Source organism: Dasypus novemcinctus, chromosome 3 (assembly GCF_030445035.2).
Source record: "Dasypus novemcinctus isolate mDasNov1 chromosome 3, mDasNov1.1.hap2, whole genome shotgun sequence".
Classification (NCBI taxonomy): Eukaryota; Metazoa; Chordata; class Mammalia; order Cingulata; family Dasypodidae; genus Dasypus; species Dasypus novemcinctus.
In genome coordinates this window covers 172,242,504-172,262,510 of record NC_080675.1, presented here as the reverse complement: position 1 = coordinate 172,262,510, position 20,007 = coordinate 172,242,504, and the positions used below count along the sequence as shown (strand labels likewise).

The window sequence follows — 20,007 nt, the reverse complement described above, 5'->3', positions numbered from 1 at the left end:
TGGTCTTGCAGAATTTTTAAATCTGGATTTCTTATTGAATCCATGTCAGTCAGGTTCAGTTTCAATTTTTTGGCAAGAATATTTCAGAAATCATGTATTATATCCTATTACATCACATCTTTTTGTGATGTAAAGACTGATATTGGGTTCAGATTTTGTCAGCTTGACCCATTCCTTATACAGCTTCCCATCAGCTCTTCATCACATATCATGTGGATTCAGCAGCCATTAATGATGACTACCTAGACTTCTTATTTCATTAGTGGTTACAAAATGGTGATAGTCTAAGTCTATAATTCCTTCTTCACTTATGCCAGAATTCTAAAAAGAAGAATTTCCCTTCAACTCTTTGGTTACCTTGAGCTACACTCATACAGGAAAAGATGATGAATGGTTGATTCACTCCCTTAATTGTACTAGTTTTCAGAATGAGCTGGTTCTTTAGCATCTTCTAAAGGTGACCAATGACTTTTTTTTGTTTTTGTTTTTTGTTTTTTGAATTATTATGAACTCCTGGATTTTATGTTTCAATCCATTAAATACATGTGTATAATCAAATCGCCCTCTCTTTGGACAGTACCAGCAGAAGAAACTTCACGGAGGCTCCTGAATTCTTCCTCCCATACCAATATTTCTCCACATATATTTCTTATGCAGTCTAAACTGTGAAGTGCAGCAATTTAATTTTTCTCCAATCAAAATAAGAAACCAGTATGCTCTCACTTCTATTAATTTTTTGAAGGCTTACAACAATTAAAGTATATTTCCTTCTATGTATGAAGGTTTAAAAGATAATTTTTTTTTTCATACAAGAGCAACCAATTATACCATTGAGTAAATGTAAATTTTATTTTTTTAAGTTAGTCCCCTGTGGCGGTTAGGAACTTAGTGGCAGCCTGCTGTGCTGACATCATGACAAACCAATGTGCAGGGTTGGGTTGAGTTTTGTTTCAGTTTTCTTTTCACTAGTCAATACTCACAGATTAAGTTCTGGAAATGTTCCAGCTGTAAGGCTGGGGTCTTTTTGGATTCCACCATGGGTATTCTCCTTGGGTTGGATATTGGAGGGGGAGACACATTTTGCCAGACCCATGTCAACTACCTGGTAGTCATGAAGGTAAAAAACCTCATTGTCTCCTTCTTGTTATTCCATTCCCTGAAAACCTACTGGGTTCCACGAGATACCTCTAATTTCAACAAATCCTTTCATAAACTTGGATCCATCTTGTGATTTGTCTGTGACTATTTCCAATGTAAACTCTGAATTTTTTTTATAGTTGCTAACAAACCATTCCGGCAGGGGCATGCTCTCAGTCAGCTTATGTTTGTGTCATGTCTGTGAAATTAGATTTATCCTTCTCTTGTTCTGGAGTTACAGGATTTTTTCCTCTCCTGTATCTTGGCAATGAAGACCATATCTCATTACATCTAGGTTTTCATAGACCATTAGAATCTCTACAGCTCTTAAATTATTCCAAAGCCTTTAGTTTATTTTCAACTCTAAAACAGTACTTCCCCACGTCCTGGCTGATTTCATCAAAATATCATCCAATTAATTTCTTCTCTTGAATACATTTCATATTGGAGAGAACTTCAATAGGCAACTTAATAGCTTGGTTGAATCTGTTTTCACTGCTATAGGAGATTAACTAACTGAAAAACTTGATTAGCCTCTGATTGAACATATCAGATTGACTTAGCTCATTTTTAAAATTCAGCTGATCCAGCTAAAATGAAACCAGGCACATATATTTTATTTTCGGAAATAAACAGCTGCACAGCAGTCTCAGTGGCCTTTTGAACAGTTATGTCATTTTATCCATTCTTAAACTGGCAGACTGATCTCTTCTACCATGTTTCTTGGGGAGATGCACAGTGAAAATGTGCCGGACTTCCCTTGTTTCCTTGAGTGTGCCCCAACTTGCACTACTCCCACCTATTACAATGAACCCAAACTTGCTGCCATCTGAAAGTAGTGATGTAAGAGCCTCTGAGTGGAATTTGTTGTTACGTAAATATGACGTATCAATAGGCTTGAAAAGCTCAAAGTCAACGCTGACTTCCTTTCCTTTCCTTCTTCCATTAGTTGTTCCACAGTGAACAGCCAGCCCACTTGGAGGTACGCTGTCATACAGTCTGAGTCTGTGTTGTGCAGATGTAATGGCTCCCAGGACTGAAAGGCGGTTGACTCGTGACTTAATGTCAGATGCAGTTCCAAACTTATCTGCTAACATTTTTGCTCCGTGCTAAATCTGTTTTTTTGGAAGAATGGACAATGAAATCAGGCTTGTGCCATTGCAGTGGTCCAGAAGGTAGGAGTAGGCTACTTCATCTGGCCATGTGGCATGGGGACGACCAGCCTGAGGGGTCTGGGAACCAGGAGGACACTGGGTGGCCAGACAAGGCACTCACCCGCGGGTGCTTCCCAGCTCTTGCTGGGCCTCTTGAGCTCCACGCTCCTGTGGGCAACTCTGGGGCTGTCCGCAGTCTTCTCCTCCTGCCCAAGGCGCCGGTCCTGCGCACAGCGGCTCTGAAGGAGGACGCTGACTCCCTGCCCCCTGGCCTCCTGCGTCCTTTTGACACCACCACAGTGGTCTTTGATAAATGCTTACTTTCTGGATTAATGAGCTGTTCCCACCTCATCTTGTTGTACTTCTCATCCCAGACCTGGAATCAGCCATTTCTCCAAGGAACCCTGGTTACCTTAAGTGGGAAATGGCATTTAGAGAAGACAGTTTGGGGGCTGGGGGTGCGCATCACCACCAGGTTGGCTGCTGTTTCCGAGCTTTCTCAATGAAAGACCTAGGAAAAAATTTTTTTCCTTTTAGGGAAAATACTTCCTGAGTTCATAACAAAATAAATGCTTTTATTTTATAATAATATGCAGCCCTATGAAAGGGGAAAAAAAACCCTATTAGTAGCATTTACCGATTCTATGGTGTAAATACTCTTCCCCAGCTGATTCCAAGCTATCGACTTGATGTCACTGGTCACTGAATGTGGAGTTGGAATGAGATACTAACAAATCAGGTCTCATAAACTAGTACTAAATCGCTGATTTTTATTCCAGGAATAATGGACAGCGATTGATGGGTTTTAAATAGAAGAGTGTGAGTTGCCTTTAGCAAGAGCACTTGTTCGTGTGGAGGATGGGTGGAGGGCACTCCAGGCAGGCGGGGCTGGGTATCTTCCACTTGTCCCTGCAGATGCATCCTGGCACACTGGTCACATGAATTACATCATTGTCCGCTATTTAGCTTCCTGATTGGGTTTGGCCAATGGGAGGCGCTACCAGGAGACGGGAGGCTGGAAGAAAGTGAGGTCAGCATCCCTTCCGCCTGGTCCCTGAACTGGCTGCCTCTCGCTACCAGAGGCCAGACTTCTGTTGGGAAGCCCTCTCCCGGCTGCAGTAACTAATCCCTCCCTGTGCCCCTTCAGGCCTAGAGTGCTAATGATTTCTGCTGTAACTAGCCCCAGGGGGTACTGCCCCTGTCCCTAAACCCTGCTCTATCTCTTTATTAACTTCTCCTCAAATTACTCAGTTTGAGTGTGCCTCCCGCTGGGATCCTTACTGATACACTAATTGATGAAGGTCTCAATTAGGGATCTGGCAGCCTATTAGAATGGAAAGAGGTGGGTGAATTCTAGAGATATTTTGAAAGTAGAATAGATTAACTGGATGTTGGGGAAAGAACAGCAAACACTGTAGAACAATGGACCAGCAGGTGCTCCTTGGAAAGAACTATTTATTAAGAAAGTTTAGGAAATACTGTATTCCATAATTCCGCTTGGAAATCACAACAAACACCAGCATATTAAAAAGCTCTTACAGGGAAGCGGACTTGGCCCAGTGGTTAGGGCATCTGCCTACCATATGGGAGGTCCACGGTTCAAACCCTGGGCCTCCTTGACCCATGTGCAGCTGGCCCATGTGCAGTGCTAATGTGCGCAAGGAGTGCACTGCCATGCAGGGGTGTCCCCCATGTAGGGGAGCCCCACGCTCAAGGAGTGTGCCCCATGAGGAGAGCCACCCAGCGCGAAAGAAAGTTCAGCCTGCCCAGGAGTGGTGCCACACACACAGAGAACTGATGCAGCAAGATGACGCAACAAAAAAAGACATAGATCCCCAGTTCCGCTGACAACAACAGAAACGGACAAAGAAGAATACATAGCAAATGGACACAGAGAACAGACAAGTGCAGTGAGGGGGAAGGGGAAAGAAATAAAATAAATCTTTAAAAAATAAAATAAAAAAATAAAAAGCTCTTACAGATGTGGCTCAAGCAGTTCAGTGCCCACTTCCCACACAGGAGGTCCTGGGTTCAGATCCTGGTGCCTTCTAAAGAAAATCAACAAGCAAAACAAGCAAACGGACAAAGGAGCAACTCTGGGGAGCCGATGTGGCTCAGTAGTTAAGTGCCAGCCTCATGCATACCAGGTCCCAGGTTCAAGCCCCAGTCCTGGCACCTCAAAAAAAAAAAAACACAAAACCTGTTTAACTTTGTGTAATTTAGCCTTTCTCAAATGTATTTGACCATGCAATCTACCCCCTTTTTACCTTTTCAAGAAGCTCCTGTTAGCCATCTATGAAACCGCCCCCCGCCATGGAACACATTTGAGAAATGCAGGGTAAGGAGGAAGCTAGAAGAGAACTTGACTTTTAATAAATAGTAAATATTACTTAGGAAAACCTGAAATATTTACTATTTGGCCATTTACAGAAAAAATAAGTGTGTTAAGCTAGACAAAGGATATCCCCTTTGACCTAGAGAAAGGACACCCGTGAGTGTGAATTCCCAGTGTTTCCCTTTGTTCCTCACTGGGGGATGCCCAGGTGCTGGTGGCTATGATCAGTAGGCCCCAGGACTCCAAAACAACAGCAGCAGAAACAACAGAAAAAACCCAAAAACCTCACCAGGTTTTTAATTCTATCCTCTGCCAGAGGGGCCACATCAGAACTTGGAAACAACTTACGTTCTGGAAGCACTTAGGGGAATAAGTTTGCCGCTCTGCAAGCCAGGAGCCATTCCAGCTTCAGGTTCTGGGTCTTGAAATTCTTGGTGTGTCTAACTTACATAATCTCCCTTTGCCTGTGCCTGAAACTTTACCTTCTGTCCAGAGTTGGGCTTTCCAGGGGCTGGCCTGGCACCCCCACATAGATCAATGGAAATAGAAAGCTGAAACCAAGGTAGCTGAGAAGCAAGGGGGAAGGAAGGAGCAAGTTCGTTTGCTTCACAACTTCTGACAGAGGACCACAAGAGGCACCAGAAGAGGGGAGGGACGGGCTGAAAGCACAAAGATTGGCTGAAAACCTGTATAAGAAGTAGTTAGGCGCCCAGCTCCCCTCCCCAGTCGTTCAAGCCACGTGACTAACCCCTTCCTCCCTGGCTGTAGACAGGAGGTTCACGCTGGAGAAGTTGAGCCGCGAGGTTTGGGCTGAGAGTGAGGCAGAGTGCAAGGTGGGAGCGAGGTGCCATCTGAAAACAGGGGAGTAAGAGAACGTCCACTGGAGAGCAGACAGAAGGATTCTTCTGGCAGGTCCCCTGACCTGCCCGAGAGAAAAAAAATACTCCCAGGGGTCTAGCTATTTGGAAGGAAGCACAGGGAAGAAGTTGGTCTCCACTCTGTCACCGTACAGAGTCTTACCAGTCCATGGTCCCTGCACATGCACACAGAGCTGCCAGTCAGTTAATTAAAACAAAATAGTAGTGGCAGAAGCTGGTGGGAGCATAAAGGCTGTCACCGCTGGTGGAAGATTCCTGGGGCAATTACTATGCCAAGTGACATAGGTGTTTGTCTTCATATGATGAAGATCAGGGATCTAAACTTATCCGTAAAGCTGGAGGGGCAGCATTTGTCCCCACTGCGACGGCCGGTTTTGCAGCACTTGTTGCCTATGGATTATGCAACGAACTGAAGAGCCGGTGAAACACTAAAATGTCCATTCACCTGCTCCACATGCAGCCCAAAGCTTTGTTGTGGGAGCAGTGACTCTTGGTATGGGTTATTCCATGTACCAGGAATAAGGACAAAACCTAAACTTGAGAAGAAAGATGCTAGTTTGGTCTCGGTGGTGGTGTTTGCTTTAGTTAGACTCCTCAAATTGAGGTGACACGTATATGCTGAAAAAAAATCATGTGAGTAGGTGCCGACACTAACACGGTAATTTGAACACTGGCTTGATTTGCCTGGAGACCAAATTACTACTTCACTAACTAGGTCGGTTCAGGGGAGTCAAGTCAGCTCAAAAGAAACATGTCACCCAAATTCTCATGATTATGGCAAAATATCTACGTTCTTAAACTCTTATGTTGAAATTAGTTCTAAAAAAGACAGTAGGCCAACCCTGAAGTACTTCCAGTTGCTGCAGAATATCACATTGTTTGGTTGTTATGTGAGATTGCCATTTACCCCAATTAATTTAAATTTTTTTCTGCCTACTTTGTGGACTGGTCTAGTATTTTGGTTTCTAGAACTGGCTGACTTCTAAAGAATCCTTTCAGAAAACTGCACGGATATAGCATTGTGATGCCTCCCACAACTAAAAACATGTGTTTGTTTAAACCAAACCTAAAAACGTGGTAACAGCTGTTTAGAAGCTATATTTATTTAGAATTGTCCTTATGAATAAAAATGAGAATAACTTAATTATGTATTCCAGTTTAGCTCTTTTGTGATTGCAGGAGATATATTTTGCTGTTATTAGAAAAATTTTTAAATGTCATCTTGAAATTGAAATATGTAAAGTGTTAATCCAAAAGCAAACGAAGATTTTAAATGTATATAGTATGTTTATTTTCTCTGTAAGATTCACAAATGTTAACATATTACCTGTATTGGAAGTAATTAGTAATTTATGAGCAAGTTGGTTTTGTCAGACATTATAAGCAAACTTACATACTACAGAATGTCTTGTTGCACTTGTGAAATTCTCTTGTCTAATGACTTTACATTCCATGGTGATAACATGGTAAATGTGTTGTTATTAAAGTGAGTGAACACATTAAAAAAAAACCCACAAACAACTAAATAGTAGTCTGTCTTTATTTTTTTCTGATTTTAACAGTAATATATACTTGTTTTAAGAAATTACATAATTTGGAAAGGTGCAAAATAGAAGATAAATCCCCAGTAATCCACACAACTGCAAAGGCAACTATTATTAATTACATGTCAACAGACTTAAAAATTTTTTTTTCTATATAAGTTTAATAGGTCCTGGCTCAGTTCCTGTAACAAAGGGCAAAATAATGGAGCTTTAACCAAGCTCAGTGGAGCTCTCTCTCATGTAATAGTCTACATGCAGTTCAGAGCTAATATTGTGGTACCAGACTTCACAGCTCTTCTCATTGTCAGCACACAGTGCTCTTCTAACAGTCTACCGTGGCTGCTCCAGACAGAGTCACAGCATCCACATTCCAGCCAGTGAGAAAAACAGAAAAGGGCAGAGAGAGCTGTTTTCCTTTTCATTTAAGGGCATGACCCCAGAACTGCCCACCTCACTTCTGCTCACATCCCGTGGGGTGGAAGGTAATCACACGGCCGTACCTGTGTGCGAGGGAGAACGGGAAGTGGAGTGAGTCTCTAGCTGTTTCTAGCTGGGCAAGGAGTGCCCAGCTGAGGTTCAAGGCTTCTTTTAATAAAGGGATAAAGGGAGAATGAATACTGGGAAACAACTAGCGCTCTCTGCTACAAAATACACACAAAAATATTTTTTTAAAAACTGTTTCTCCCCAGAAACAAGGAATCTATCCAAATTTAGTGTCTCTCCTAATTACCAACAGGGAGTCAAGGATCATAGGAGATTTGAGGAAAGCCTCCAGATAGAGACTAAAAGAAACAGAAAAAAATGAACTCAGACAAATAGAGACAAAGTAGTAGAATAAAATGTAAACAACCTATAATTAATACCCTAAGAGAGAAAAGAAAATGCTGCATCCATGAAATGAATATAGATGCTTCGAAAGTAAAAAAATTTGGAGAACAGGAAAGAGCTATTGGAAATTAAAATATGATAGTAAAAATAAAAGTTCAACAGAAGAGTTGGAAGACAGAGTGGAGAAAGTTTATCAGGAAATAGAACAACAAAAAGACAAATCAGGGGAGCGGGTGTAGGCCAGTGGTTGAGCGCCTGCTTCTGATGTACCAGGTCCCGGGTTCAATCCCTGGTACATCCTAAAACGAAAACAAAATCACAAAGACAAAATAATAGAAAACAGGAGAGAAAAAGTAGGAAAATTAGAAGAGTAATTTAGGAGACCCGTTACCTGAATAACAGAAGTTCCAGAAAGAAAGAGCAAAAGAAATTGAAGAGAAAAATTTATCATAAAGATAAAAGACAATTTCCCACAATTGAAGGACAGGAGTTTCTGGTTTCCACACACATACCCATTACCCAGCACAATGAACAAAAACAAACCCAACCAAGGCACATCATCATAAAATATCAGAACACTAAGCCTTCAAAGAAGGGAAATAACAACAATAATAAACAAACAACCCTCAAAAAACCAGATGACCTACAAAACAAAGGGAAGCAGAATGTGAGTGGCTTTCCCATTAGTAATACCAAAAGTGAGAAAACAGTGCCTTCAAGATTCTAAGTGATGGAAGAGGATGCGGCTCAAGCAGTTGGGTACCCACCTATCACATGGGAGGTCCCAGTTCGGTTGCTGGTACCTCCTAAAGAGAAGCAGCAAGACAGCGAGCTGACACAACAAGACACAATGAGAAAACACAACAAGAGACACAACAAGCAGGGAACAGATGTGACTCAAGTGATTAGGCACCTCCCTGCCATATGGGAGGTCCCAGTTTGATCTGCTGTGCCTCCTAAAAAGAAGACGAGCAAACAGTGAGCTCAAACAACAAGGGGGTGGGGAGAGATAAATAAAATAAAATCTTTAAAAAAAGATTCCAAATGAAAAGAATTTCCAAGGAAGAAGCCTCTTCTTAACCAAACTGTCAATCAAGTATGAGGCTGAAATAAAAACTTCTTCACACACACAATGTTTCAAAGCTTTTCTTCTTTGTACCGTTTTTCTCAAGAAACTATTGGCGAATGTACTCTCCCAAAATGAAGGTGTAAAGGAAGGAAGAAGAAACCTGGGACACATGCAGCAGTGGTCAGAACCCAGGAGATGAAGGGAGCCCTTGAGGTGATGGTGACGGCCCGGCAGTGCTGCAGGGCAGCAGGCCAGGAGAGCAACCGGTCCAGGCTGCAGCAAGAAGGCAAAGGGCTCCAGGAAAGAACTTTCCCCCCATACTGATCACGGATAAGCTCTGTAATGGGTTTGATTACACAGAGAGGAGTTTCACAGTTCTGTCAGAGAACATGGGAAAGAATTTGTACTGCGTAGAGAGAAATCTAAGCAAATAAAAAAATGAGAAGACTTTTAACTCCAAGAAAAATAAAAATGGTCCAAAAATGGAACTACAGTGTACTATGTGAATACTAAACATTGACTTAACCAAAAATTATCATCGGACTACATTGAAAGAATGGAAGCAGGTGAAAAGGATATTTTGTCGGGGGAGTAAAAAAGCCAATTCCTCCTCTTCCATAATAGGAGATCAATAATTAACATAAAATTGAAAAAAATCCCCAAACAGCAGGAAACACTTATTATTTACATAGGAGACTTGGAAGTGACTGGTCTTTTAAAATTACCAGCCTTGTAAAACTCTATCACTTTTTAAATAATTCACAAGTATTAGTCTGATTAAAATTTTAAAATGAATTTTAAATGGTTAAGCAACCACAAAAAGATAAGAAACAGAATGACTACCTTCCAAATCAGTTAATGGGGAGCAATGAAATAAACACTCACTCAATCCAATAGAATACAAGTATGATAGCGATCTGAACTGGTGGATGGTTATGGTCGATTTAGCACAAAACCCATTTGAATGTCCTTCTACTGTGCCTTCCTATGTGGCAGAAACTGGAAGGCGAAAACCATGTTTCGCAGACTTCCCTGCACCTAGGATTCTAGACAGGATTTCGGTTCTTCCATAGTTTCTCTCTGAGATTTGGAAGGCGTGCCAGTGCTGTGTCTGCTGGCGAGTAGTAATGCGGAAGTGTCTGATTTTTCTGCCATGGCTTTTTATCACGGCAATTGCTGGACAGTTCGTTGAGGAGCTGGCCAGTGTAGTGGTGGCTTCACGGTTCCGTAGATGGCTTCCTGATTTTAGAGGAAGCAGCGGCTCCTTTGTGGCCCCAGTGCTGCAGCATGACTCTTGAGGTCATTCCAGTATGTTCAACCTGGAGTCTGTTTCCTCAGGCTTCCAGGCAAGTCCTGAAGCCATTTTACACCCTGCAATAAATCCCTTTGTACTAAAACTATCTAGAATGGATTCTGTTTGCTGAAACTGAATCTGACAATACAGCAGGAAAAGAGAAAACAAACTGTAAAGAAAAAGCATGGTAAACAGCCCAAAATACAATGGAAGAAATAAATCCAAATCCTGTATGTTGGTAATTATCAAGGTAAAATCAAGGTAAGCACTAACTAACAGAGACAGACTCTCAGATTAAATTTCTTAAAACATTTAGCTATATGCTATATATGAGAGATACCAAAAACAGAAGGACATTCTATGGTAGTTAAAACAAACAAACACAAACACATCTCAAAAACATGATGGTGAATGAAAATGGTTGCAAAATGATTCTTGCATGATGTCCTTTTGTGCAAAATTTAAAACCATAAAATTTGGTATTACCAATGCAATTCCTGGACCCACATGTCCTATGTACCAAAAGTATAAACACACCAAGCGGAATGTTAGGAACCACTGGAGCAGTGACCAACTCTGGGGAGGAAGAGGCAAGAATGAGTTTAATTATATCTAATTTTGTATTTCTTTAATAAATCCCAAGTAAATGAGGTAAAATGTTTTGATATCCGTTTAACCTTGATAATGGGGGGAGGCATGGTGTTGTTAATATTATTTTCTGTACTTTTCTGTATGTCTCTAGTATTTCCTAATTTACAAAACACAGACACACAGAGCTGCCCAGGACAGCTTTAGGCGCATCTGCCTGGGAATTACTTCTGGACTGCAAAAGGAGCTGGAAAGCCGCTGGCGCCGACTGGCTGGGTTGAAAAGGTTAGGGTGGCACCTGGTTGGCGCTGGAGTTTTGGGGAGGCCAGAGGGAGACGGGAAAAGAACCTGGGAAAGGGAGCAGGGCTGAGGTTATTTCCTTCTTGGGTGGACCTAGAAGACGGTCAGGGAAGCCAATCGGGGTGCAAGGGGGCCTCGAGTAGGAGGGCTGGGGTGGGGGGGGGGGGACGTTAAGGCCCAGCCCGACTTAGGAGCCAGCGTGGGAGCCAGGGGTGAGAGGCTCGCTCCCGGTTGACGGCCCAGTTTTCACTCCGTGATGTAAATCATCATCATTTGGGGGAGAAAGTGGGCAAAACTCTGTTCTAAAAGAACCAAGTAAATCCCAAGGTCAGGAGAGTCCTAATGTGGAGAATTTCAGTAAAATGGTACCCCTGTCTTCTCCCACACGTCGGCGCCGTCTTGCTTTGCTCACGGGATTCTCTGGGTCTCCTTTGTCAGCTTGCGGGGTCCTCGGCCGGGCTCGGGAGAGCGGAGCGGGGCGGCGGGAAGCGGGGAGGCCAGGCCGGGGCGGCGGGGAGGCCGGCAGCACCCGGGCGGAGGGAAGCGGGGAGGCCGGGCCGGGGCGGCGGGGAGGCCGGCAGCAGCCGGGCGGAGGGAAGCGGGGAGGCCAGGCCGGGGCAGCGGGCGGCGCGGAGGCCGGGCCGGGGCGGCGGGGAGGCCGGCAGCACCCGGGCGGCGGGCGGCGCGGAGGCCGGCAGCACCCGGGCGGCGGGCGGCGCGGAGGCCGGGCCGGGGCGGCGGGGAGGCCGGCAGCAGCCGGGCGGCGGGCGGCGGGCGGCTGGCGGTGGGGAGGCCGGGCCGGGGCGGCGGGGAGGCCGGCAGCACCCGGGCGGCGGGCGGCGGACGGCGCGGAGGCCGGGCGGGCCGCGCCGAGGGCGGGGCCGCGCGCGCGGGGGCGGACCTCGGCGCGCTCCCGGCCCGCTCGCTGGCTGTGGGGCCCCGGCGGCTCCTCGGCCCCGAGCTGGAGGACGGGCGTCGGGTGGCGGCTGTGGTGGCCTGCCGACGGACGCGCGGGCCCGACCGCAGGCCCCGCGCCTGCCGCCTCCTGCCCGCCGCTAGCGCGGGGCCCGCGCCATGGCCGCCTCGCCGGGCTCGGGCAGCGCCAACCCGCGGAAGTTCAGTGAGAAGATCGCGCTGCACACGCAGCGGCAGGCCGAGGAGACGCGGGCCTTCGAGCAGCTCATGACCGACCTCACCCTGTCGCGGGTGAGGGCCGGGCCGGCGCGGGCGGGGGCGGCTGCGGGCGGGCCCCCGCGCGGCGGGTGCGAGGTCGCGGGGTCGAGGCTGGCGGGGCGGCGCACGCGAGGCGGCTGGAGGGCGCGGGGCCGCGGCCTCGGCGCTTTGGGCCGTCGCGGTGGAGGTGGGAGGGTCGCCGGGCCCGCGGGGATGGGAAGGGGCCGAGCCGGGGAAGGCGGGCGGCGGCGTGAGGGCGGCCTAAGGGGAGGAGGACCGGGAGCCCCGAGAGGAAATCACAAACCGCCGGAGGCCAGACGGGGCCGCGCCGGGGCCGGGCCACCGCCGCTTCTCGTGGCTCGCAACATCCACCAGCGGCGAGCCCGGCGGGGCTGGTCGGCGTGGAGGGCCGCAGGCCCCGCACGGCTGCCCCCCGCTCCATCGGGAGAGCGCTGTGCACCTGGAAACCCAGGGCGGGCCCGGGTGGGCTGGGGCCCTGGGACCACGGCGTGCTCCCCTTTCGAGCGTGAGGGTTTCCTGCTTTCCCTCCTTGGAGGTGCTTTATCGGGTTCAGCTCACTCTGTTCACCCCAGCTTAGCTCATGAGCGCTGACCAGGTGTCCAGCGTTGCCGGTGACCGCGAAGGGTCCAGGAGGAGGGCGTCAGGCGCCACAGCCCGGAGGAGACACCCCTCCGGCGAGGTTAGGGAAAGTGAGGTGAGGTCGTGGAGCGTGGGGCGCCGGCAGGAGCGTCCACGCACGGTCGCAGGCGAGGGGCGTCCGCCTGAGCCGGGCGGGCCTTGAGGATCCTGCGTGCTGACCTTGAAGGACCATCAGGAGGCTGGGGGAGGATGTGCAGATCCTGGGGGCGGACCGAGGAGAGGCCGCTTTCAGGACAGCCGAGCGCAGAGTTTGCACACACCGCTGGTCGTGGGCTGGCGGAGCCGCAGACGCGTCGTGTTTGGAAGAAATTTCTGAATCTCTTGTAGATTTTGTGAAACCGGGAGGTTTCCACATAAAATCTAGGTTCCTCTATAATATAATTTGGAGATCTGGTGACACATACTGAATTCCTGCGTGACGGACGTCAGCTGGAGCTGGGTGATGGGTACCCCCTCAAAGGGAGCAGGAGCCCTCCAGTTTGTCTCAGGCTGTCACTGGCCCTGCACACTGAGATCAGGTGTCAGTGATCGTTTACCATATTTATGATGGTGTTTTATTTTAGTGAAGTTAAGGGGAATGTGCACTATTCCTTGCATTTACAGTTCTATCCAAACTGAGAAAAAATACGTAGCTAAAGAAAGCTGAGGATTTCAAGAAGTTTTTTTCTCTTGCCCTGACCAGCATTATTTATTTATTTATTTATTTATTCAATCACCTGGCATCCACAGGCATTTGTAGATTTACATTTGTGACCTTATTTTGATTCAGGGAAGAGCATGATAAATGCAGAGCATGTTGGGGAAAATGGCAGGGAAAAGCTGAGGATTCGTGTTGGGGGCTGTGTTGTTATATGTTGGTTAGATGCATACATTCTATATGTACAAATACATGTACCATATGTCTCTATACTTAGAGTTGATTCAATGTCTCGCCCAATTCACAAGTTCCTTTTAAAAGATCTGACAGGGGAGGTGGTGAGTAAAGACAAAAATCTTTCACAGATCTTCAGTGTTCACTTAAATTAGTTTGATTAGACTACCCAAATATGTTCACACATAAACTTGTGTATAAAGTCCTTTGCTTATAGCTATCACGTGGGAAGCAGGCACTCAACCAGTGAACTATATCCATTTCCCTATGATACAATTAAGACAAAACAAATGTGCGAAATAAATGCAAAGTTACAAACGCAATAAATTAAAGTTAACATTAACTTAATGGGACATTTGCTGTTTTGCTGACCTGAATTGAGTCTCTCAGTGTGATATTAACCACTTTGCTCAGGTTCTCTTGAGTCTAGCAAGCCTAATCAACTGTGGCCCATGTGATAACTTGACTCTGGCATCACTTTCTTTATTCTAATGCCTACAGAACTATGATGTCACTCTGCCCTTCACTTGGTGCAGGGCATCATTTACATGCCAAATCTGCCTATGTTTTTTTTTAATCCTCTGCCCATTGCAAGTTAAGTAATACTACTTGGCTCCACTGTGTTTATAAATATAGATGCAAATGAGAACACTGAATTTGCCTAGTAATATTTGCTTATTTAAAAAAATTTAAGGGGTTTTTCATAATGAAACCACAGAATTGAAACACTTCTCAGAGAGAATTCTTAGATCCCCAAGCAATTCATTATTCATTGTTCATAATTCATTATTCATTATTGGTAACTGCATGGCAGTTTATACTGCATGGCAGTTTATACTGCCTTCCCATTACCAGCCTGAGGCAGACATTGCTAATTGCTGGGGCACCCACGGCTAATTGATCCAGGCACACTTTCCCCTCTGAGCCTGGGTTGGGTTTCAAGTCCTAGAAAATCAGCCGCTCCTTCAGATTTGTAGTTAAATACTGTTTGCCTCACAGGTGGAATAGACTAGATTATGCGGAGTTTTTCACTATAGCCCTAGGGGCTACGCTTTATCAGGAAGTGGTGGGAAGTATTAGGATTAGTACAGTGGTGCTGCCAGGGATGGTAAGAAGGGGGAGAGAGGAGGCAGGTGTGCTTGGGAAGAGTCTGTGCCTTTGTCCACTCATTGTTCATTTGGCAGCATTTGAGCGCCCGCCCTCTGGTTAGGGGGGTATGGGGTGGGGTATGGGGTAAAGGCATGGTGCCTCTCTTCCCGTATCTTCTCAGTTTGTTCAACAAGTATTTATTGAGTCCCCAGTATGTGCCAGGGATTCGGCTGGACCCTGGGGATACGGTAGGGAGCAAACAAGACGCAACTTCCTTCTCGTGGATTTTAGGATTCAGTGAGGACACTCCTTTATAGTAGGGACACATTTTGGTAAATGTTACAAAAGGGGAAGTAGGTGGAGCTCAGGGAGCGCATGGCAGGGACCGTCTCTTCTGGTGGTCTCTGTGAGGGCATCTATTTGTGTGCTGAGGGAGGGAGAGTATTTTAGGCACAGAGGTTTGGCAAGGGGACCCGGAAGATGGTTTGAGATGAGGTTGGAGAGGCCCGCAAAGGTCAGGTAGTGGAGAAAGGATTTGGGATTTGATCCCAAGGACAGTGGAAAATCCTTGAAGGGGCTGTACCAGGGGAGGTTGGCCTTTTCAACGGTGCATAGAACAGAGGAGGCGGCGGCAGAGCAACAGTTTTGAGGCTGTACTAGTTCAGGAGATGTGCTGGCTGCAGAGACTGGGTGGCAGCAGTGGGCGGCAGGGCTGTGAACAGATTGATATTTAGGAAGTGGGGAGGACAGGAAGTCGCGAGGCGGGACTGGGTGACTGGATGCGGGCCGGGTGGGGCGGCCTGAGAAGAGGGAGGACGGAGGATCAGCTCCAGCTTTCAGGCGGGAGCCACTTCAGGGCATCCCCCATTGAAAGAGGGAACCCTGGTGGAGAAGCAGGTTCCCCGTCAGGAGATCCTGAGCTTGCAGTCCAGCAGGCCGTTGTTTATCAGGGGCGCCGGGGAGGAGGCTGGGCTGGTGGTGTAACTTTGGGAGTCTTTGGCTCATAGCCATGGGAAGAGAGTTAGCTGCCTAAGAAGAATTTCTAAAATAGATACTGTGGACTGGTGGCTTAGAGTCTGTATTTGGTCCTCTGATTTGTGTGTGTGTGTGCGGGGGGGGGCTGTCAAAAGGTGTTTGAAAAAAAAATAAGGGAAACGGACTTGGCCCGGTGGTTAGGGCGTCCGTCTACCACATGGGAGGTCTGCGGTTCAAGCCCCGGGCCTCCTTGACCCATGTGGAGCTGGCCCATGCGCAGTGCTGATGCGCACAAGGAGTGCCCTGCCACGCAGGGGTGTCCCCCGCGTAGGGGAGCCCCACACGCAAGGAGTGCACCTGTAAGGAGAGCCGCCCAGCGCGAAAGAAAGTGCAGCCTGCCCAGGAATGGCACTGCACACACTTCCCGTGCCGCTGACGACAACAGAAGCGGACAAAGAAACAAGACGTAGCAAATAGACACAGAGAACAGACAACCGGGGGGGGGGGGGGGGGAATTAAAAATAAATAAATAAATCTTTAAAAAAAAAAAAAAAGGGCCAGCAATGAATTTGGGGGTTTTACGTTAAAATCTGGACTCTGGCTTCTTTTGAAACAAATAAGACAATCTGGTGAAACTGGCCCCACATGTCCGCCTGGCAGCAATTGCCTGGAGCTGAGGAGTGGCTGCCCCCGGTGAGATAGGGCATGTCTGTGCTCCTCAGTTTGCCAGTCCCCACCACTCTCTCCGGTGTTCCTTGCAGTGCTTCCAGCCTGCCTCACTTACTTATCTTCCCTTCTTGGCATCCGGAGACATTTGAGTTTGTGTCCCCTGCTGTAAGGTGAACAAAAAGAGGGCCCAGGAGAAGCCGAGGCCCTCCACCATGTCAGAGGAAGGTGGCAGAGGACATGCCAGCAGAGAAGGTGGGAGAGCAACCAGACAGGCAGGAGAAGAGCCAGGAGGGTAGCCTGAAGGGGAGGGAGTGTCGAGTCGCTGAGCCCTGTGCTGCGGACTTGGTCTAGCATGGTAAGGACCATGTCCTTTGGCCACATCATGCAGAGGTCACGGGTAACCTTGGTGTGAGCATGGCTGCGTCCTTAGAGTGCTGGCTGGAAGGCCGCTGGTGAGGCAGTAAGGAGTGGGAGAAATGGAGACAGGATTGGAAACCTGTTCAAGAAGTTTAGCTGAGAAGGGCAGCTTGTGGTGTTGATAAATAGAAGGCTAAACCCAGCACGTCAGCCTGGAGCATTAATTTGGCTTGAATATTTGGGAGGAAACCAATGAATATGAAAATAAACACACAGTAGACATATGATGGAATAGTGAGACTTGAGAGAAGAGTAGAGAGAGACTAGAAAGATTAGGGTAGGGCTAAATACTGAGTGCTGTCTCTTTGCCAGGCACTGTGCTAAGCCCTTTGTGCATTATCTCATGTATCCTCCCAATGACTCCATGGGGTGTGTATCTAGTATTTTCCTCATTTGGGAGAACTGGCTGGTAAGCGGCAGAGCTCAGGCTTGAATCTGGCTGTCACACTGAAGGTCTGTATACTCAGCCACCTTTTTTTTCCCACGAGGATACCCAGTTGTACCAACATTTCTTGAAAAGATTTTCCGGTTCCCTCTGAGTTGCTCTGACACTTTTGTCAAAAATCAATTGGCCATCTATGTTTGATTCTATTTTTGGACTCTCTTCTGCTCTTCTGCTGAGCTCTTCTTCTCTCTTTTTGACAATACCACTTGTCTTGATTACTATAGTAAGTCTTGAAATCATGTAACATCTGTCCTATGACTTTGTTCTTCTTTTTTTAAATTGCTTTGGCTATTCTAGGTCATTTGCACATGCATAGGAAATTTAGAATTATCTTGTAAGTTTTTGTTAAGAAATCCTGCTGGGATTTTGATTGGGAATGTGTTACATCTTGAGACACCTTTTTTAAAAAAAGGGATTAGTGAGGCTTGGATCTTACTGCATATGGGCATGGAAGGAAATTCTTCTAAAGAGTGTGACCTTAGGACAAAGATTGCTAAGTCAAATAACAGGGTCAGGCAGGTAAGGAAAATGATGGAGGGAAGCACTTGGCCCAATGGATAGGGCATCCGTCTACCACATGGGAGGTCTGCAGTTCAAACCTCGGGCCTCCTTGACCCATGTGGAGCTGGCCCATGTGCAGTGCTGATGCGCACAAGGAGTGCCGTGCCACGCAGGGGTGTCCTCCACGTAGGGGAGCCCCACATGCAAGGAGTGCGCCCCGTAAGAAGAGCCGCCCAGTGCAAAAGAAAGTGCAGCCTGCCCAGGAGTGGCACCGCACACACGGAGAGCTGACACAACAAGATGACACAACAAAAAGAGACACAGATCCCCAGTGCCACTGATAAGGATGGAAGCGGTCACAGAAGAACACACAGCAAATGGATACAGAGAGCAGACAACTAGGGGAAGGGGGAGAAGGGGAGAGAAATAAATAAATAAATAAATAAATAAATAAATAAATAAATAAATAAATAAATAAAAATGAGTGGAAAGGCCAGGAAGGAGATGATAAATGGCTGCTGATGCTGGGCCATGGGGTAGTGAGGACTTGGCCAAACAGGAGACCCTAACCCTTGTGTACGTGGGCAGCCGTGGAACAGTGGGCTCTGTGTGGACCTGATCTGTCAATCAAGATAAGCTGGAAATTCAGATTTTTATGTGGTTTCCCAATTTTAAAATTAAAATACAAAACTTTGAGTGGGTCAACATCATGTTGTGTCAAACAGAACACTCTAGGCTAAAGGCGGCCTGTGGGCTGCCAGTCTGTGAACTCGCCTTTAGGCTAATCATTCTTTGCTTTCATTTTCATCATCTGTAAGCATGAAGATTTTGAGGACAATCTCTATGGTTCTTTCTGACTCAATAATTTTAAATTGCAGAAGAGGCAAACATCAAAATAGCTCAAGGTTTTCAGGGTAACTGAGACTACCAACAACAACGCTACTCTCGGGAAATTGCTGGTGCTTTACATTTTCCACGGCACTGTCATGCCTGTTATCTCTTTTAATGCTTCCGTCATCTATGTGAGGTAGAGTCAGAATGATGTGCCCAACCACAGGGGAGCCCCAGGTTTCAAAGCCAGGTGTCTGATTCCAAATCCAGTGCCTTTTGTTACCGTAATACAAAAGTCTCTGAAGCCTCTGGAAATAGGGACTTTGGGAGGCAGAGCAGATGTGAGACGGCCTTACGCTCAGTTGAAGACAGGTCTCTAGCTTCATGCACAGTTGAAGGCAGGTGTCTGTCTACATTTAGAATTTAGCTTGTTGAAGTATCAAGGCTTATGGGTGAGAGTTGAAGCCTTTGTGGGAATTCCCTGAAGGCAGAGACTTTGGCACGTCTTCATTGCAATAAGCGGATGCATGGCACAGTACCCTATCCACAGTTAGTTTTTTGTAAAAGTGAGTAAATAGATAATCTGGTGGAAGAAGGAATAAAAGACTTAAGATCAAGGTGGCCAGGAGTTTTATTGAGAATTTCAAGGGTAGCGAATCAAATGCTTCAGTTAAGTGCTTTTAGATGTTAAGATTGAAAACTGAGAGACTGTGTTCATTTAATTCAGTTCCTATTGGAAAAAGCTTACCATGTCCTCCTCATATGTGGCTTTTGATTAATAGATTTTAACTATCTAAAAGTGCAGTGCAGTGTGTTCAAGAAATCAAACACTGTGGGCTTAAGAATGTTAAGGCACCGAGAGGGTTTTATGTGCCTTTAAAACTTTCAGATTCGAGTCCTTGTCTTCTGGAGACACCTATTGAAATATGAAAGTATATTATTTCTGGGATTTTTTTTTTCCAGCAAGGCATAGTGGAAAAGGGTAAGGATAAAACAAAGATTGTTCATGAGTTGGTAATTGTTGAAGTTGGATGATGGGTAGGTGAGGTTTCATTATACTAGTTGCTATGTTTTGTATATATTTGAAATTTTTCATGATAAAAAGTCAAAACAAAACAAAATCAGAGGGCTTCATAGGCTCAGCGATGCTATTGGTCAACTAAAATTTACTTTTCTGTGAGCTTGTAAATAGTATGATCATAAAGGGAGAAACAGAACAAAGGAAAAGAACGTGGTGGAGTAGGAGTGT

At 46.4% G+C, this 20,007-nt stretch overlaps 1 protein-coding gene and 1 pseudogene across 2 annotated transcripts in view; one reads left to right on the top strand and one right to left on the bottom strand.

The window, feature by feature from the left end:
* Nucleotides 1-820: 820 nt before the first annotated feature.
* LOC101414686 (eukaryotic peptide chain release factor subunit 1-like) lies at nucleotides 821-12,203 on the bottom strand (annotated as a pseudogene).
* Nucleotides 12,019-20,007, top strand: part of CRTC3 (CREB regulated transcription coactivator 3) — a 113,620-nt gene continuing 105,631 nt past the window's right edge. Inside the window, exon 1 of one of the 2 annotated variants that reach the window (XM_058294720.2) lies at nucleotides 12,019-12,333. In XM_058294720.2, the coding sequence (XP_058150703.1) occupies nucleotides 12,202-12,333 (132 nt within the window). In that variant the 5' untranslated portion in view covers nucleotides 12,019-12,201. The remainder of the gene's footprint in view (nucleotides 12,334-20,007) is intronic. The other variant, XM_071214380.1, reaches the window with a different exon arrangement.